We start from the raw sequence: 19005 nt of genomic DNA, 5'->3' as shown, positions 1-19005 counted from the left end.
TTAGTGTGCATGATGCTCTAGGTTCAATTCCCAGCATCACAAAAAAGCAAAAGATACCATAAAACTTAAGACAAATTCCATTGATGCTAGTAATAAATCTCGGACAATCTCTGTGCAGGAAGCTATTGGCAATATGCAACAAAATTTTAGATGCACATATCCTCTGGTGCAATAATAATTTCACATCTGAGAACTTAATCCTAAAAAAAAAAAAAAACCCACAAATATATAAAATGATGTTTGCACTTCTAAGCAAGATTTGTTTTTGCTTTAAGAAAAGGTCTAGCCGGGCGTTGGTGGCGCACGCCTTTAATCCCAGCACTCGGGAGGCAGAGCCAGGCGGATCTCTGCGAGTTCGAGGCCAGCCTGGGCTACCAAGTGAGTTCCAGGAAAGGCGCAAAGCTACACAGAGAAACCCTGTCTCGAAAAACCAAAAAAAAAAAAAAAAAAAAAAAAAAAAAAAAAAAAAAAAAAGAAAAGGTCTAGAGCCCAGTGTGGTGGCACATGCCTTTAATTTCAACACTCCGGAGACAGAGGCAGGCAGATCTCTACAAATTCAAAGTCATGCTGATCTACACAGCAAGTTCCAGGCCAGCCAAGGCTATGTAGTGAGATCCTGTTTCAAAGGAAAAAGAAAGCAAGGGAAAAGAAAGAAGGAAAATTGGAGGGGAGAGAGGAAGGAATGAAGGGGATCTCATTGGGGTTGGAGAGATAGCTCAGTGGTTAAGCGGTCTTGCTATGCAATCATGAGGACTGGAGTTTGCGTCTGGGACCATGTAACAAGCCAGGCATCCTGCACACTCCTATAACCGCAGCTACAAGGGGCAGAGACAGGAGCATGGCTAAGACTCGCTGTAATCCAGCCTAAGTGAGAGAACAAGAGCTGGGTGTTCAGAGAGATCTTGACTCAAAGGAATAGGTAAAAATAGAGAAGATTGCCCACACCTTCTGACTTCAGTATATGCACACAAAGTATTCATACACACAAGCACAGGCACTCACTCACACATGCACACAAAAATTCACACATACACATATGCAAACCAGGACCCAAAAAGGAAGTCAGGAGAAAGGGAGGGAGTTTCATGTGACCCAGGCTGACTTAAAACTAGATTTTTCCCTGCTTCCACCTCCCAATGCCAAGATTACAGATGTACATCACTACCTCAACATAACACTTTTAAATAATTAAGGCATACAATGGAATCTTAAATGACCTCCTTTCAAAAATTATTTACTAGGGCCAGCAAGATGACTCAGCAAGTAAAGGTACTTGTCACCATGCCTGACAACCTGAGGTGGATCCCCATAACCCACACAAAGAAAGGAGAGAACCAATTCCCAAAAATTGTCCTCTGACCTCCAAACAAGCATACAGCACCCCCAACCCCTCACCAAATAAATAGACATTACAATTTTTTAAATATATAAGTAAGTGCTGGTAGAAAAAAGATCTCCAAGATACATTACTCAGTAATGACAGAGAGGAAAGCAAGATATAAACCAGTAAGTTGATTATGCCACTTACATAGAAACTCTGGAGGGAAAGGCTATAACATTTGTAACTATCTCCCATAAGATTCAAGTTTGGTTCCCAGCATTAACATCAGGTGGCTCACAACAGGCTTACAACTCCAATTCCAGAGGATCCAACACCCTCTCTTCTGGCCTCCAAGGGCATCCACACAGTTTCCATAAGTACATACTTATTCATAAACAAAAAAAAAATCGTTAAAAAATAAAAATAGCTGAACATGATGTCACATGCCTTTAATCCCAGCTCTCAGGAGGCAGAGGCAGGTGGATCTTTGTGAGTTCAAGGCCAGGCTGGTCTACAATAGTGAGTTCCAAGACAGCCAGAGCAACATAGTCTCAAAAACAAGAAAGGGAGGGAGGGAGGGAGGGAGGGAGGGAGGGAGGGAGGGAGGGAGGAGGGAAGAGAGAGCGAGAGCGAGAGCGAGAGCGAGAGCGAGAGCGAGAGAGAGCAGAGAGAGACAGAGAGACAGAGAGACAGAGAGAGAGAGAGAGAGAAGGAGGGAGGAGGGAGAGAGGGAGAGAGGGAGGGAGGGAGGGAGGAGGCACAAACAAATAAAACATATTTCATTTGCATGATTTACTTAATTGTATACAAAGTAACAATAGTGGTTGGTTAATTCAAAAGAAAATCTTCAACCTAGAGCCTGATGATCACAGGAAAACAATTTCATTCATATTTTTTTTTTACTTGTAAATAAATCGTTATCTTTGAGAAACATGATAGGATACTAAATAAAATATCTTTAAACATTGAAACACAGTAAAATAAAATTGTATTAGGTAAATATAGACATGCTGCATGTAAAACTGGTGAGGACTGAGGATGTAGGTCAGAGGGCTGGGGATATAGCTTGCTTAGCATGCACAAAACCCTAGGTTCAGTCCCCAGTATCACAAAAAATCAGATGCAATGGCATTCCAGTCTCAGAACTCAGAAGGTAGGAAAGAGAAGGATCAGATGTTCAACATTACCTTTGGCCACATAGCTTCAGTTGAGAACAGCATGGACAACATGAGACAATGTCATTAAAAAACAAAAAACCAGACTGGAGAGATGGCTTGGTGGTTAAGCTGCTCTCCCAGAGGACCTGAGTTTGATTTGCAGCACAGACACGGCAGCTCACAACTGTCCAAGGGATCTAACACTTTCTCCCAGTTTCCAACAGCACCGCATGCACATGGTGCACATACATGCAAAGAGAATATCATAGACACAACATGAAAATAAACAAATAAACATATTTTAAATGGGTAAATAAAGTTGATGCACCGTATTATGCCAATTTCATGGCTGTGATCTTAGACTTCAGTCATGTACAACGCTAGGGTAAAAAAGTGACAATTACAGCTGGCTTGGTCTTTTCATTTATAGGGAAAAGGGGAGGAAAATCTATATAGGAAATGTGCTATTCTGCAGAAAAATGCTTACAAATACTTGGAAACTATCATGTAAGTTAAAGCAAAAAAAAAATATAGATAACTTTTAAAGCAATTACGTTTTTTTTGTTTTGTTGTAAAGATTTATTTATTTATTATGTATACAGCATGTATGACAGCAGTCCAGAGGAGGGCACCAGATCTCATTACAGATGGTTGTGAGCCACCATGTGGTTGCTGGGAATTGAACTCAGGACCTCTGGGAGAGCAGTCAGTGCTTTTAACCTCTGAGCCATCTCTCCAGCCCACAATTACATTTTTAAAGCAATTACGACAGGAAAATTACCTACTTTTAATAGAAGAAACAGAGTCAAATTCATTTTTTTTTTTGTTTTTCGAGACAGGGCTAAATTCAATATTTTATATTAATATAAATATTATATTTATATTATATTAATATATATTTAATCTATAAAAATCTTTGTGGCACTGGGGATCAAACCTAGGGAGGGCACATGCTATGCAGGCAACATGACTCCTGAGCTCCAGCCCCTTTCCGCCTCAAGCTTGAGAGAGAATCTCATGTGCCCACAGAGTCACACCCTCCTCTTGAAGTCACTTAGGCCTGCCTTGGACTCACTTTGTAGACAGGAAACCCTTGAACTTGTGATATTTCTACCTTAGGCCCCAAGTAGCTGGGATTATAGATAGGCCTATGCCACCAGGCCAAATTTGATCTTAAATTAAATGTCATTTTAAATTAACTATAAATCTTGTTTTTCTTTATATAATTGAAAGCACATTAAACATGAAAAACATTTTTAAAGGCTAAAAATAAATTTTCTTTTATATCATTATAAGCTTTAAAATGTACATTGTAGACTGGGGGTGTACCTCAATGGCAGAGTACTTGTCTAAGCATGTACAAGGCCCTAGATTAAATTTTCAGAACCCCTCTGCACCAAAAAAAAAAAAAAAAAAAAAACCAACCTCTATAGTATTGTCTTAGGGTCTTGATTGCTGTGATGAAAACACCATGACTAAAAGCAATTTGGGGAGAAAAGGGTTTATTTAAGCTTACAGTTCCACATCACATTCCATCACTAACAGAGGTCAGGGCAGGAACCTGGAGGCAGGAATTAATACAGAGGCCATGAAGGAGTGCTGCTTGCTGGCTTGCTCCTCATGGCCTGCTCAGCCTTGGATTTTTTAGCACCAGGGATCATCAATCCCTGAGCGGCACTATCCACAGAAAACTGGGCTCTCCCACAACAATCATCAGTCAAGAATATGCACCACAGGCTTGCCCACAGGCTGATCTGGTTGGGTACTGGGGTGATTTGAATAAGAATGGCTCCCAGCTGGGCGGTGATGGTGCATGCCTTTAATCCCAGCACTAGGAGACAGAGCCAGGTGGATCTCTGTGAGTTCGAGGTCAGCCTGGTCTACAGAGCCAGAGCCAGGACAGGCACCAAAACTACACTGAGAAACCCTGTCTGGGTTAGTGGGGGGGATGGCCCCCATAGGCTCACACATTTGAAAGTTTAGTTCCCAGACAAGGGAACTGTTTGGGAAGAATTAAGAGGTGTGGCCTTGTTGAAGGAGGTGTGGCACTGGGCGTGAGCTGTGAGGTTTTAAAGCCCACACCAGTCCCAGTCTTTCTCTCTCTGCCTCCTCCTCGTGAATCAGATGTAAGCTCTCAGACACTGCTCCAGTGCCATGCCTATGTGCATGCTTGCCATCACACTTCCTGCCATAATAGTCATAGACTCACCACCTGAAACTATAAGCAAGCCCCCAATTAGATGCTTTCTTTTATAAGCTTTACTTTATCCTAATCATGGTGTCTCTTCACAGGAATAGAAAAGTAACTAAGACAAGAGCATTTTCTATTTTTGGTTGTGAGCCTAACCTTAATGGCTGAGCCATCTCTCAGCCTCAGGAGCATTTTCTCAATTGAGGTTTCCTCTTCCTAGATGGCTCTAGTTTGTGTCAAGCAGACACAAAACTAGCCATCACTATTATGATCTTTATTTTTAAAAACTACCTTTACAAGATTTATGGTGCATGCCTGTTATCACAGTCCTGCAGGCTGGTCTAGACTATACACAGAGTTCAAGAGCAGTGGAGCTACAGAGTGAGGTCACGTCAGTTGAAGGTGGGGAGTGATGGGGGGTGCTGCCCACCTTTAATCCCAGCACCAGGAGGCACAGGCAGGAGATCTCTGTGAGTTCAAGGCCAGCCTGGTCTACATATCAAGTTACAGGTCAGCCAGAACTACATAGTAAGATCCTGCCTCAAAACAACAAAAATACAAAACACAATTACAGAACAGAGACTGGAGAGATGGCACTGCAAGATGGCTCTTGCCAACAGTTCGAATCCCAGCACCCACGTCAGACAGCTCACAACTATCTGCAACTCCAGCTCTGAGGGATCTGACCTCTTCTGACTTCCTTGGGCACCCATGCATATGTGCACAAACTCTTACACACACGTGATAATAATGATGATGATGATGATGATGATGATGATGATAATAATAATAATAATAAATTTTAAGCTCCAGGACAATTTTATTGGAGTTTAAAAGAAAAAACTCAGAGTAGCAAGCTATAAATCTCAGCACTGCACAGAGAACAATGGAGGAGCAGGAGAAAAGCCCTGCAGAAAAGGCAGCATGGATGTGGGGGAGGGCTAACAGAACACACATGGCCAGGAAAGAGGGAGGGAGGAGGAGGAGGGAGGCTTTAAGGGAAGAGCAAGGAAGCCCAAAATGTGGGCAAGCCCAACGTGTTAGGGAGAGCATGCCTAGGAAAGATGATAATTTAGAAAAGCTGTGGCTGAGTAAACTACTGCCAAAAATAAAATCTCCTTAAAAAGAATACAAAAAAGACCAAGAGGTATGAAACAAAATTTCATTCACTTAATAACTACCATATGCTGTTCACTTCAAATAAAATAAAATACACAATTCAGCCATGACTAAAATTAATTTCTGTAAATGAAAAACTAAAGAATTTTAAACAAGTAAATATGCAGATAACATAGTCAGACCTGATGTTCACTCAAATGTAACTTGAAGGAGAGAAAAAAAATCTGAAAATCTGAATTAAAAATTGAAAGGTTAAAATCAAACTATGATCTCAAGTGATAAAAGAAAAGCAGTTAATGCCTCAGTACGGTAGTGCATGCCTGTGACACCAGCCTCAGAAGTCTGGCTCTCATAGAGAGATGAGAGCTCATGGACAGCCTGAGCTACACAACTCTAAGTCTCAGAAAAAATGGGGAAAGAATAGAGAAAAGGAAAAAGGGGGGAAAGAAAAGTAATTAAAGGGATATGGCATAAATAACGTAAGAAAATAAAGTACAAGAAAGCACTCCTAAGAAGAAGAAAAGCTAGAAAATGTCAAGTCAGTGTTCCCATACATTTAGGACTAGTTTGAAAGTGTAAGGAAGAGAAAAGAAAAGAAAGTCACAAGGCAAGAATGCCGAACAGCAGAGAAGCCATAGACGGAGGTCACTTTTGTCAAACTGCACTTGAAAAAAAATCACATAAAATAGTAAAGTTCTATTTAAGTGGGAAACCAGTTTCATCTCAGTGGCTGCTAAATATTCAGATACAAACATTTCACAAAGTACAACTGCAGCTTCATTTTACTTCTGGAAACAAGTTCATGTTAAAACCAAAAATTAATGCAAAATTCCTGTTCAACCACAGTCACTTCTGTATTTAATTAAAAACTGTTTGATCATAAATATACTGATTCCCCTCTGTCTATTTATAGTCCTGCCTCTAACTATAGTAAGTAAAACTATGTGACCCTCTTGGGGACCTTTAACAGAAGTAGTCTAGGGTAATGTGTCACAGTATCGGGAGCTGAGTGACCCTACTTGGCTAGCCCGCCCGCCCTCCCGATGAAACCTGCCATAGCAGAAAGTTTCAACTGTGACAAGCCAGCAACTCTAGGGCTGAGGAAAAAGGAAAGCTGTGGTACCTCACAAACTTGGAAGGTGGCTTCAGGAGAGGCCTGGCAGAGATGCAGGAAGTCGGGTCTAAAGCACCTTCTCTTCTGCATCCTCCCACTTCTGGAATTCACCTCATCTGGGGTGAACTCCTCTTCAAACAGCAACATTAGCTGTAACATTTTACAGCCGGTCACCACAGAAAGAAGACAAAGCCTCTCCTTCATAAATACCACAGAGGAGAAGTCTCCAGCCAGTACTGAGATTCCCTTTGATTAGACAGCTTAAATCACATGCCTGTCTCCAAACAGTCACTACAGCCAAAAATTGGAGTGCCTTGCTGGTGGGTATATCCTCAGTCAAGGACACACCCTGAAGCTGCAGGCTGTTAACAAAAAGCCATGCCAGTCACCTTCCAGTCTCCTTTTCTTCCAATATGCCTCCACTCCCTACCCTCAGCACATGCAAACACTGGCCTCGTCAACAATATCCATTCATGTTCCTATTCCATTAACTGTTGTGGGTTGACTGTGTCCTACAAACATATCTGTTGAAGCCCTAACCCTGGTCACCGTGAATGTGACTTTTGGGACTTTGCAGATACGTTCAGATTAGGGAAAAGGTCATATATGTACAACCAATGTGACTGTGTCCACAAGGGAACAGATTCTGTGTAACAGTACCATGTAGACTGCCAAGAAATGGCAAAGATTGCTGATACTCCGGAAGCTAAGACAAAGGCATGGAACATATTCCCCCCAGTCTTCAGAGGCAGGCGTGCACTATTTTTACCTCATTACAGACATGTAGCCTCCAGAACTATGAGGAAATCCGTTGTGATAAGCCAGCAGTGTGTGGTACAATAACATACTAGGAAATCAAGGCACTCAGTATGATAATCCATGCTTTGCCTATGCAAAAACTGTTGATTCCTTCTGTAATGTCTTTCTCCCTCCGAGAGCCTAATCACACTCAACCTCTTAGATTTGCCCAAGGTCCTCTCCTCTGTGATGCCTTCTATTAGAGCCCTGAAAAAACTGTGTCTTTCTAACACAACTAGTCCAGCATCATTTACTGCCTGTATTTCTGTCTTAAAGTTCTAACTGGCTATTCCCACAGCTATCTCCCACTTAGAATTCTGGGCTCTCTGAGGGAAAAGCAAGACCTAATTCTCACCCTTATATTCTCACAGTAGGGCACATTATCTAACACATAGTAATCATTCATAAGATAATCTATGAATTGAACAGGTTGATGGTGTATCTTAAAAGAAAGTAATGCTGTCAGGAGAACTGACTTCTATAAGGAATCAAAGCTATACCAGTCATGGTGGCACACACCTTTAATCCCAGCACAATCTGTGATTGAAGCCAGCCTAGTCTACACAGTGAGTTCCAGACCAGCCAGGGCTATATAGTGATACCCTGTCTCAAAAATTAAAGAATTTTAAAAATTTGAAGGAACTGAAGATAAGGTCTGGCATATCCCTATAATCCCAGTACTTTGGAGGTGCAGGCAGGAGGACTAGCAGATTAAGGCCATCCTAGGCTACACAGGAAGTTCAAAGACAGCCTGGAAAAGCCATTGAAAATTGAGTTAGAATTTTAACTCACTGGGGTGGGGGAGGTTATAAAGGGAAGGCAAAAACATGGAATTCAGCAGAGACCAAAAACAAAAAAAACTAAAACAAAACAAAAAGTAGAAAGATAAAGATTTGACTGGAAAAGGGGATGTGTATAAAGGAATGGGAGCCTGATGCTCAAGGCCATTCTGCAGATAAGAAGAGTCTTGCTTGGTTCTTTGTGAATTCGTATTCCTTTTCTGGGGAAAGAGGCTCCCGTGTGTGCCACATTGCCCCTGTGTGGCACACATGTGAGAACAACTTTCCAGCACTGGGCCTCTCCTTCCACTGTTTGGTCCTGTGGATCAAACTCAGATTGTCAGGCTTGGCTACAAGTGCCTTTACTTCCAAAAGAAGGGCTCTAAAAGAATGTTTCTGCCAGCCACAGTGGCTCATGCCTAGAATCCTAACACTTGGGAAGCTGAAGCAGGAGGGTCACAGTGAATTCAGGACTATCCTGGACTACAGAGTGAGACCCTGCAAAAAGGAGACAGTTTTCAGAGTCTAACAATGGCACATCTCTCCATTTCTAGGAGACACGTGGGATGGTCAAGGTCTGAGAGACCAGTTATTTAGGTTGCAGCACAGAGGTCAGCAGTAAGGTCAAGGGCCAGGTGCTCTAGAAGCAGACAGACAGGGAGGAGCAGACTAATCGAACTTTAAACAGGTGTCAAGAGCCCCAAGCCTCCTAAGTTTGGGGCTTTCCTTGGCTAAACTAGGACCTGAAACTGAAAGGGAGGGAGGGAGGGAGGGAGGGAGTTTTATTTTCAATGAGGATATGAAGTTTGGTGTTAGGCTCAGCTCAGGAGAAGCTGTCAGCAAAACATCCCAGTAAAGATGCCAGGAAAGGACAGAAGATGGAGAGGCTCAGGAGAAACAGAAGACCAAAGATATACATATCAGTCATATGGATAAAATAACTTTTATTAGAATCCTAAGAAATATGTTATAAAGAAGCTAGGCATGGTAACTCACACCTACATTCTCAGCACCTTCGAGGTCAAACCATGAGGATGGCTGTAAGTTTGAGACCAGCCTAAACAACATGTCAAGCTGTACCAGGCCAGTACCAGACCCACCCAACAAATAAAGCCATGTACAGGAAAATCTCAACCCCAAGCACTCTTCCAAACTCTGAAAATATAGCATTAAACAAGACAGATTTAAAAAAAAAAAAAAAAAAAACTAAGTTGGGTCCTTGAGCATAAAGTTAGGGCTTTGGATTAATAACAAGAATTATCTAATAAGTATTACAAAAAACACCAAACTTGCCATTTTCTTCAAATTTTATTTTCAGAATTCCCTCTCTCTTGTTAGAAGGGCATTTGTCGTCCTTGGACCAGCAGCCAACTTCTAGCAAGTAAGATGCTTTTATGCTATCTTTTCTATTATAAAGAGCTGTTGTGCTTCCTTTGTTTTTCAAAGCGTTTGCTGGGATAGACAGTCCTTCCAGAGAATGATCAAAACGGTAACTGGACTCAGACAAAAATGAAAGGCCAAATGGTATCGCAGACAGCAGGATTTCAGAATCACTCAAGGCCTAAGTTCAAATTCCAATTTCACACAAGTTCTGTGGCCTTGGGCAAGTTATTCAATAAATCCGCAAGCTTTGTACTTTGGTGTAGCTCAGTGGTAACACACATCTGGCATGTAAAAGGCCCTGAGTTCCATCCCAGCATGGAAAAAGGCAAAAACAAAACAAACAAAGAACCAAGGACATTTCAGGGTAGGTGAAATAGCTTAGGAAGGGAAGGCACCTGCCACCCACCCTGCCAACCTGAGTTTGACCTCTGGACCCCACGTGAAAAGAAAACCAATTCCATAAAATTGTCTTCTGACCTCTAGACAGGAATGTGCACCTGTATATAAACGGCCTGCACTAATACACAAGCAGTCTTTTTTTAAAGCCCACTTCAAACTCAGTTTACCTACCTATGAAGTGGGAATACTAAGAATTCAAAGGGGTGATTTCTAAAAGGCATTTTAAAGGCACAATGCCTGAGGGGGAAAATGTGAAGAAATAATTGAAATGGAGGGAGATGCTGCTGTGACAATCACTACTGTTACAGTATACACTGACACAAAATAAATGCCGATAAATTCTTTCTCTTCCTCAGAAGGTATGTCTTAATGCAGCCCCAACTCACTAAGTCACTTTCTTTCATCTTCCAACAGTTTTGTACAGAAGGAACTTAAAGAATTAAATGTATGTTAATTTCACAAACACACTTAATATATTTAACCTCTAAATTGAGAGGCATATTTATTCACCCAAGAAATCTTTCAACAGTAATGTCACAAACAGAAAAAAAGATCACTGAATTATGAAGATTCACATAAAAATGAAAGCATATTACCTTAATAACTACCCACCTATAGCTATTTTTACTGAACTAATACCATTAACTTATTCTCTATAACCAATCATCTTTCATTTAGGAAAAAAAGTGACTTACTATATACATAAAATAATTCAAATTTTATACCACAACTGAGTTTCCTGAGTATAAAGTGCTACATCCTTGCCTAAATCAGGCACACAATATGAACTCAGTGACAGTGTTAGTGAAATTTAACACTTCATTATTCTACATTTCTTTCAAGTAACAAAAAAGACCTACATAGTCTTCTAACACAGGACTTACAAAAGTAAGTCTTAAAACCTGGGCCAGCAAGATGGTTCAGTGAGTAGAAGCACTTGACACACAAGCCTGACAACTTGAGATCAATCCTCAGAACCCAACTTACCTTCTGACCTCCACACAGTAATCTTCTTGTGTATATACAACTCTGCCGAGTGTGCACACACACACACACACACACACACACACACACATGTCCGTCGGCACACAAAATTAAAACAGACCCCTTGACTTGATGCCGTTCTAATCAGAATGGTCACAGTGGAATGTAGCCCGTGGTAAAGCGTTTTACCCGGCACACATGAGGCTCTGGATTCAAGACCCAGCACTACACTGAAAATCAGAACTACGTCAAACACGTGTCCACTCAATGCCTCTCAGTTTAATTTAAAAAAAGAAAGAAAAGGAAAAGAGGTAAGTTAAACCAGGATACATATTACTGTACTCAAAGCAACATTTAACTCTTTACTCACCCCCAAGGAAAAATCATTCAACTAAAAGACTGTAGCTTCCTCTTCCTTTTGTGTATTTCCTTATTTATTTTTAATTCCTGCGACAATCTCAAGTAGGCCCGCATTACTCTTGAACTAGCTGAACTATGTAGCTAATGCTGGCCTTGAACTTTTCCTCCAGCCTCAGCTTCCCAAGAGCTGCGATTACCCTGTCAGAACATATATACACCTATATTTTTAAAGTTTTAGATTTATTTTATGTGTATTGCCTAGGACCCATAGAGGTAAGAAGAGGTCATCAGTCAGGACTTCCAATCACTGAGGCAACTCTCTAACCTTTTTTTTTTTTTGAATCAGATTCATAAAGGCCAGATTGGCCTGAAACTTGTTATGTAGCCCAGATCACCCAGGTTGACTTTGAATTTCTGATCTTTCTGCTTCTACCTCCCAAGTTCTGGGATTACAGGTGCGTGCCACCACTCCTGACCTTTTGTTCTTTTAAACATTCCAGAAGCCATTTACTATACTAGTATTATCAGAGGCGGGTATAATTGTTTGCCCAGGAAAGCACACTGACGACAAGTAGAACAGGCTCAAAGGGAAGGTCCGTAACAGTCACTAATAACGTATTAGGGCATCTGAGGCATTAGCAGAAGTGCCTGCCCTCTGTTTAAAAGGCTCTCCTCTGACCTGTTCATGCAGACACTCAGATCTTTTTCTCTCCCTGGCAATCCCTTTTACAGTAGATGACCCCAACCAACACTTACATGTGCCAGGAACATGCCTTGCAAGCAGCCCAAACTCAGTGTGTATAAATCTAAGCTTACCTCAGCCTTCCTGTGTCCCTGTGTCATGTAAATGATATCACTCAACCACACTCAACCACACAAAATAAGATCTACTTTCCCCTCACCATCACTCTCTCTTCCAAGAACAAAGCAGTCTGAAAGAAAGACCTAACCATTTTCTCTCCAGCACACAAATATCTACCATGCCTCCATTACCACTGTCTCTGACCTACACCAACAGTCTCTATCTGCTGCCCATGACTTCTAATGCCCAGCATAAACCCACGTACTCCAAACAATACAATACAGACAATCCCACTCTGTGTCTACCAGAGTATCCTAGATTTTCAGAATTTGAAGATCCCTCCATCCATTGGTCTTGGTACCATCTAAAGTCAACTGACTTTCAAGGCTATTCCTGTTCTGGCTCCAATCTCTAAGTCTATAATGAAAACAGAGTGACTTGTTGCATTCCATCACTCTTGGGTGAATGTTCAAAATTCTAAATTCACTTCTTACCTCTACTTGGCATAGCCCAGACCCCTCCCTCCAGTCTTGCTCTCTCTGCTCTGGTCACTCTCTCCAACCTGTCATGGTACCACTCATTCTCCATCTTGGCCCTTCAACATCAGCCCTCAGGAACATCTCAACAGAAAGATGAATCTTAGTCTCACTTTGAACCAAGTTAGCTTCTGTTGCTGTTTCACCTCCACAGACATGCAAAATTACAACAGACTGATTACTGGATTTAAAATAAAGTTAAAGAACTTTTAAGAATCATTTATTTCAGACGGGTGGTGGTGGTGCATGTCTTTAATCCTAGCATTTGGGAGGCAGAGGCAGGTGAATCTAGAGTTCCAGGCTAGCCTGGTCTACAGAGAGAGTTCCAGGACAGGCAAGGCTACACAGAGAAACCCTGTCTCAGTGGGGGGAAAAAAGAATTATTTTTATTTTGTGTATAAGTGTTTTGCCTGCATATGTGCCTGGTGCACTTGGAGGTCAGAAGGGGTCAGGTTCCCCTGGAACTAGAGTTACATATTGTCATGAACCACTGTGTGAATGCTGGGAACCAAACCCAGGTCCTCTGCAAGAGCAACAAGTGCTCTTAACTACTGAGCCATCACTCCAGCTCCATTAGGGTATTTTTATTCCTAAACTAGAAGTTCCCCAAGAACAACATTAGATCTGTCTTGCTTACTGTTACATCTCATCGCCTAAAACAGAAGCACTTACTTATTAATACGTGCAGATTAACAAGATTCATAAATCACAACATTCTAAACTGTAAGACCAGCTCACAAAATACTGACCCTGAAGTTACTTGGTTTCTCCATTCATAAAACTGAAGAGCTTATCTTGTCACTGTTCTCTGAGTCCCCTAGAAGATCTGACATTATCAATCAATAACTTAACATTCCAAACTTCTCCCTCACAACTCCCTTTACAGGGGCACCAGCAAAACTCCCTCTTCTGGCCTCCACCACTTTGTCTGCATCTTTCCTTCTAACTGGAAATCTTTTCCCCAGCTGCACATCTGCAAATTCTACTTATCCTCAATGGCCCAAATTCAATGTCACTTCCTCCTCTACATCTTCACTGCTTACTCCTAGCCAGTCACACACTCTCTGCCCCTTCATTTCCAGAGGCGCTCCTGTGCCCCTTCCAGGTCTCAGATCAAACAGCACTCAAAGGAGTGGCTTCTAAGCTGGTCAGAATTCTGTAAGGCCACCTGTTTGTATTTTGTTGATAGCTACTCTCTGAAATCACCTTGGTCATTCCCCTCGCCTATTTACTTGTCAACCGCCTGTCATCCCTCACTAGAACATGAGATCAATTGGAGCAAGAGCCCTATTTGTCATGTTCACCACATCCTCACTCTCCCATGTCCAACGGGGAACAGTCAACAAATATCTGCTAAAGATATGGGTGACCCTGTAGTTCCTATAACTTGGGATTCTGTGTCCCTACACTTCCCCTTGCTGTATTCCTAACTTCTTGTGGACCACACCAAACTCTGGCTAATCGATCTACTTGTGTGCATTATCCAGAAGTCCTTTCACAACAGAAGCGAGTAATAGATAGATGCTAATTAATTAATAAGTGATCTCTTCGAGAGGTTCTGCCTCAAACCAGGCCAACTCGTAACTGCATGTGATGGAGAATCCAGGGCTAACAGGAATCTCCTCTCTAGACAGTCCGTTCCAATATGCCCCCAACAGTGAAGACCCAAAAACTAGTTTCATCACTTTCCTTTGAATGACAATCACTGGTACTTCTATCCTAAAATCTCACAATCCAACCCGACCCACCCTTCTATTTCCATCCAACATGTCACTTCCATGGCTGTGCTTCTCCGAGGTACTTACATCTCCAATCTCTTGGGATGATCAAAGGTAGTGCTGAAGAACTGGCTCACTCACCTTTTCCTTGATACCTCGTTTATCTTAAATAGACCCGTTTTCGGGACCGGCTTTTATACTCTTCAGGACCCAGATCTAACCCACAGCAACAAATGCCTCCGGAGTGTTCCCATTCCTTCTCAGCCTTCCACCACAGGAAGACCCCAAGGCCACAAATGAACATTGCTCCCAGGAGGCAAGCGACCATCAGACACAGTGGGGCAAGCCCTACCCTACCGATTTCATGTCCCGCACCTGCCTGGGGCCTGGAACGTCTGGCTGGGCCTGCACGACCCCCCCCAACCCCCCGCACTCACCTGAAGCGGCCCCCGCAGTGCTGGCATTGCTCGCCCACCCAGCCCGCGGGGCAGACGCACTGGCCAGTGCCAGGGTTGCAGCGGCCGCCGTTGACACACGGCCGGTCACATTCCTTGGCCTCGGCTGCGGCCGAGCCTGACACCGCCGCCGCCACCGCCGCGGCCTCGGCCTCCCGGGGCAGCGGCAGCAGCAGCAGTAGCGAAAAGAGCAGCGGCAGCAGCAGCGGCGAGGGCAGCGCCCGCGACAGCACCCACGGGGGACACAAGCCGGCGCGCGGCCCCGGCCTCCAGGCCCCAGTCGCGGCGCAGAGTCGGTGCTGCTCGACCTGCCTGCCCGCGGGCGCTGCTGTCGCCGCCGTGCTCCCCCTCAGCAGCGCCTCAGTCGCCGCCGCCGCCGCCGCCGCCGCCACCATCTTCCTGGGGCTGAGCCGGCGCCCAGCGAACACATACACACCCCGCACGCCGGCTCCGCTTCGCCTGGCCGTGCTGGGCGGGGCCGGGAGACGGTGGCCCGGCCGGTCCATACCCAGGGCGGGGCTCCGGCTGCGCGGCGGGCGGGGCGGGGCTGGCGCGCGGGGGGGCGGGGCCAGGGCCGTGGTCCTCCCGCTTGCACTGTGGCAGAGCTGGATCAGTCCCAGGATCTTGGAGCGGCTGAACACCTCCCGGGCACGGAGGCTCCTTGCTTTTCACATCGCGCCACCGCGAGATAACCAGTGCTTCCCTCCGGCGGCTGCCTGGCTCTGCTAGACAAGGTGACTGCGGTAAGCGTTACCCTTTGGACGCCTCCTGCCCATCAGCCCGTTGCCCCAACATCATCTTGGTGAGAGACAGGGCCAAAAAGGCTGCCTAAAGGTGTGGTTGTGGTGCTAGCTGCGACCCTGCAGAAGTAGTACTGCATTCGAGTTTCTGAAATAGGGATAACGAAATGGCACGTGAGTTAAGAACTTGGCATTTGAATAAATGTGTAGCAGATGGCCTCCCTTGATAGCAGATTGAACTGGTGGCAGACCAGGTCTCTGTACACCTTAATAATATGGGAGAAGTTTGAAGTTGTCTTGTAACCCACGACCTACGCATATTCTCTGAAGAAAGAATTACCCGAAGCACTTTCAGCTTGCATGTCAGCTCCAGAGCCCTTCTTGCTAACTTCAGGGCCTCTCCCTCTCCCAGTGGTGCATGCTTCCTAACAGTATAACCTTGTAGGGTCCTCTACCCTGGAATCCACACCGGACCCTTGACTCCATTGAGCCAGTACAAGAATGTGGAGAAGACATACTGTATCAGTTCCAGCTCTAACCTTAACTTTTTATTGTTTTTAGTTTTTGGTTTTTGTTTCCCTGAGATACTCCTGCTCTTCCACCTTGGAAAGATTCATGCAGAAGCCACATGGAGAGGAAAGACCCCCGGGCATGAACCTGGTGAGCCCTTCCTAATTGGAAGGTCAGTCACTGCGTGAAGAAGCCGTCTGGAGTGTTTTAGCCATCTGTGTTGTTCCACTGTATTAGTCAGGGTTCTCTAAAGGAACAGAACTGATGGAATGAATATGTATATGCATATATATATATATATGAGATTTGTTAGGTTGGCTTACAGGATGCAGTCCAAATAGTCCAACAATGGCTGTCTCACACTAGAAAGGATGAGAGTCTGGTTGTTGCTCCATCCACAAGGCTGGACTCAGCAGTCCCAGTTTGGTGCTGGAGTCCTAGAGGATTCCTTGAGAGCTGCTGATCTTCAGTCTACACTGGAATTCTAAGGAAGGCAGTTCTAATATTGGTGAGTTAATGCCACAGAAACAGGATAGTTGAACTTGCCACCAAGAGTAAGGGTAAGCAGGCAAAGGGAAAGTTTCCTGCTTCTCTGTCCTGTTATCTCAGCTGCCATGAGAAGGTGCTGCCCAGATTTAGGGTGAGTCCTTTTGCTTCCAATAATCTGATTAAGACAGTTCTTCACAGATGGGTGGTAGTGGCACAGGCCTTTAATCCCTGCACTCAGGAGGCAGAGGTATATGGATCTCTGTGAGTGCAAGTCCAGCATGGTCAAAAGAGTGAGTTCCTGGACAGTGAGGGCTACACAAAGAAATTCTGTCTTCAAAAAAAATGTTTTAGTTGATCCCAGATGTAGTCAAGTTGACAAGATTGTTCATTGTGTCTGCATTATCTAAAATAGGAACAAATCTGGCTGGGTGGTGGTGGGACATGGCTTTAATTCCAGCACTTGGGAGGCAGAGACAGGCAGATATAGCTCCATGAGTTTGAGGCCAGCCTAATCTACAGAGCAAGTTCCAGGACTACACAGAGAAACCCTGTCTTGAAAAACAATAAAGAAAGAAAGAAAGAAAGAAAGAAAGAAAGAAAGAAAGAAAGAAAGAAAGAAAGAAAGAAAGAAAGAAAGAAAGAAAGAAAGAAAGAAAGAAAGAGAAAGTCTTACCATTGCCTAATCCAGGGATAAACTCATTGCTGTTTTAGCCCTGCTTTAGAGAGGTTAATCAGAACTTTGGCCTCATAACTCTTAGACTATGCAGAGTGCATACCTATGCAGATACTTCAGAATTTGGGCATCTGGTTCTGGGAAACAAAGAAAACCCCGAATGCACCTATGACACCTCTCTGATTAACCTCAGAGTACAGAATTCTAAGATTCTAGAACATGCTCCCATAGCTGTGCCAGTGCCAAGCTCAGGTCCTGACCTTCCTCGTTGGTCCCCTGCAAGCCAGGTGGAACTGAGCTAGACAACAGCCTCACCCCAGCCCTCCAAAGGCTCTAACACTGGAGTCTAGTTTTCATGTTTGTTCATTTCCTTTTTTGTTTTGTTTTTGTTTGTTTGTTTTTTGTTTTTTGTTTTTTGTTTTTTTTTTTCCTTTCCTCTGTAGTGTCCTTTGTAAGGCTGTTTGGAAAGGATTAGAAAGAGTGGCCTTGTTGGACGGTGTGTGTTATTGGGGGGTGGGGGAGCTCTAATTCCCAAAAGCCCATGCCAGACCCAGACCCATGCTCTCTCTACCTCTGCCTGTAGATCAGGATGTAAGTGCTTAGCTACTGCTCCAGTGCCATGTCTGCCTTCCTGCCACCACGCTTCTTGCCATGATGATAATGGACTCACCCTCTGACACTGTAATTAAGCTCCAATTAAATGCTTTCTTCTCTAAGTTGTTTGGTTGTGATGTTTCCTCACGGCAATAGAGCAGGCACTAAGATAGGGCCATTCTCATTCAAACCACCACATGATCTATGAGCAGTGCTTACACAGACAGGTTAATTAGTGCCTCTGCCACCTGGGTTCTTAACTCTCCTAACACTGGACCACTTCCCAGGAGAGCAGGTTGTTATACAGTGAGTTCAGCTTCCTTGGGTTTCTCTTGCTTCTCTCTGCATATACTCACTGGCCTGCTTCTTTCCACTGTAGGTTGAAACACCACAAGGTTCTCACTACATCTTGGGCATCCCCAGAGGCCAAAAATCAACCTTTTCCTTATAATTTTCCTATTTCAGATATTGTTAATGGCAATAGAAAATGAGCCTGAAGCATCATTTGAAGAAATGGTTTATTGGGAGAATGCTACCATAAGAAGCACAGTGAAGGGAGAAAACTCAGGAAGGAGAGCTGAGCAAGGTTGTGGTCTTATTGGAGTTGAGCTTCAGCCTGATCCCTTAGAGAACCTTGGAATGTGAACTGTACCAGAGTTAAATCTACTTTGAAGTAATGGAGGGACAGCCTGCCCCTATCTCATTAAGAAGACAACACTAACAGTAAGAACCAGTTAAGAAAATTTGGTAGGAGTGCTAATAACATAGTTGTTGTATGTCTACTGTGAAGCAAGGCTTAATTGTTGCCCTAGTAAGAGCTATCTGATTGGCAATCTGGCTTTTCCCAAGCATCACCAGCACTATTTAAAACATCAGTATATTT

General features: G+C 43.7%; 1 protein-coding gene across 2 annotated transcripts in view; it reads right to left on the bottom strand.

Annotated features, from left to right (window-relative positions):
* Atrn (attractin) overlaps positions 1–15589 on the bottom strand; it is a 141518-nt gene extending 125929 nt beyond the window's left edge. For both annotated transcript variants that reach the window (XM_028878586.2, XM_028878587.2), the window contains exon 1: positions 15099–15589. In XM_028878586.2, the coding sequence (XP_028734419.1) occupies positions 15099–15511 (413 nt within the window). In that variant the 5' untranslated portion in view covers positions 15512–15589. The remainder of the gene's footprint in view (positions 1–15098) is intronic.
* Between the last annotated feature and the right edge of the window lie 3416 nt (positions 15590–19005).

Source organism: Peromyscus leucopus, chromosome 4 (assembly GCF_004664715.2).
Source record: "Peromyscus leucopus breed LL Stock chromosome 4, UCI_PerLeu_2.1, whole genome shotgun sequence".
NCBI classification, from domain to species: Eukaryota; Metazoa; Chordata; class Mammalia; order Rodentia; family Cricetidae; genus Peromyscus; species Peromyscus leucopus.
This window is presented reverse-complemented; position numbering and strand designations above follow the sequence as displayed.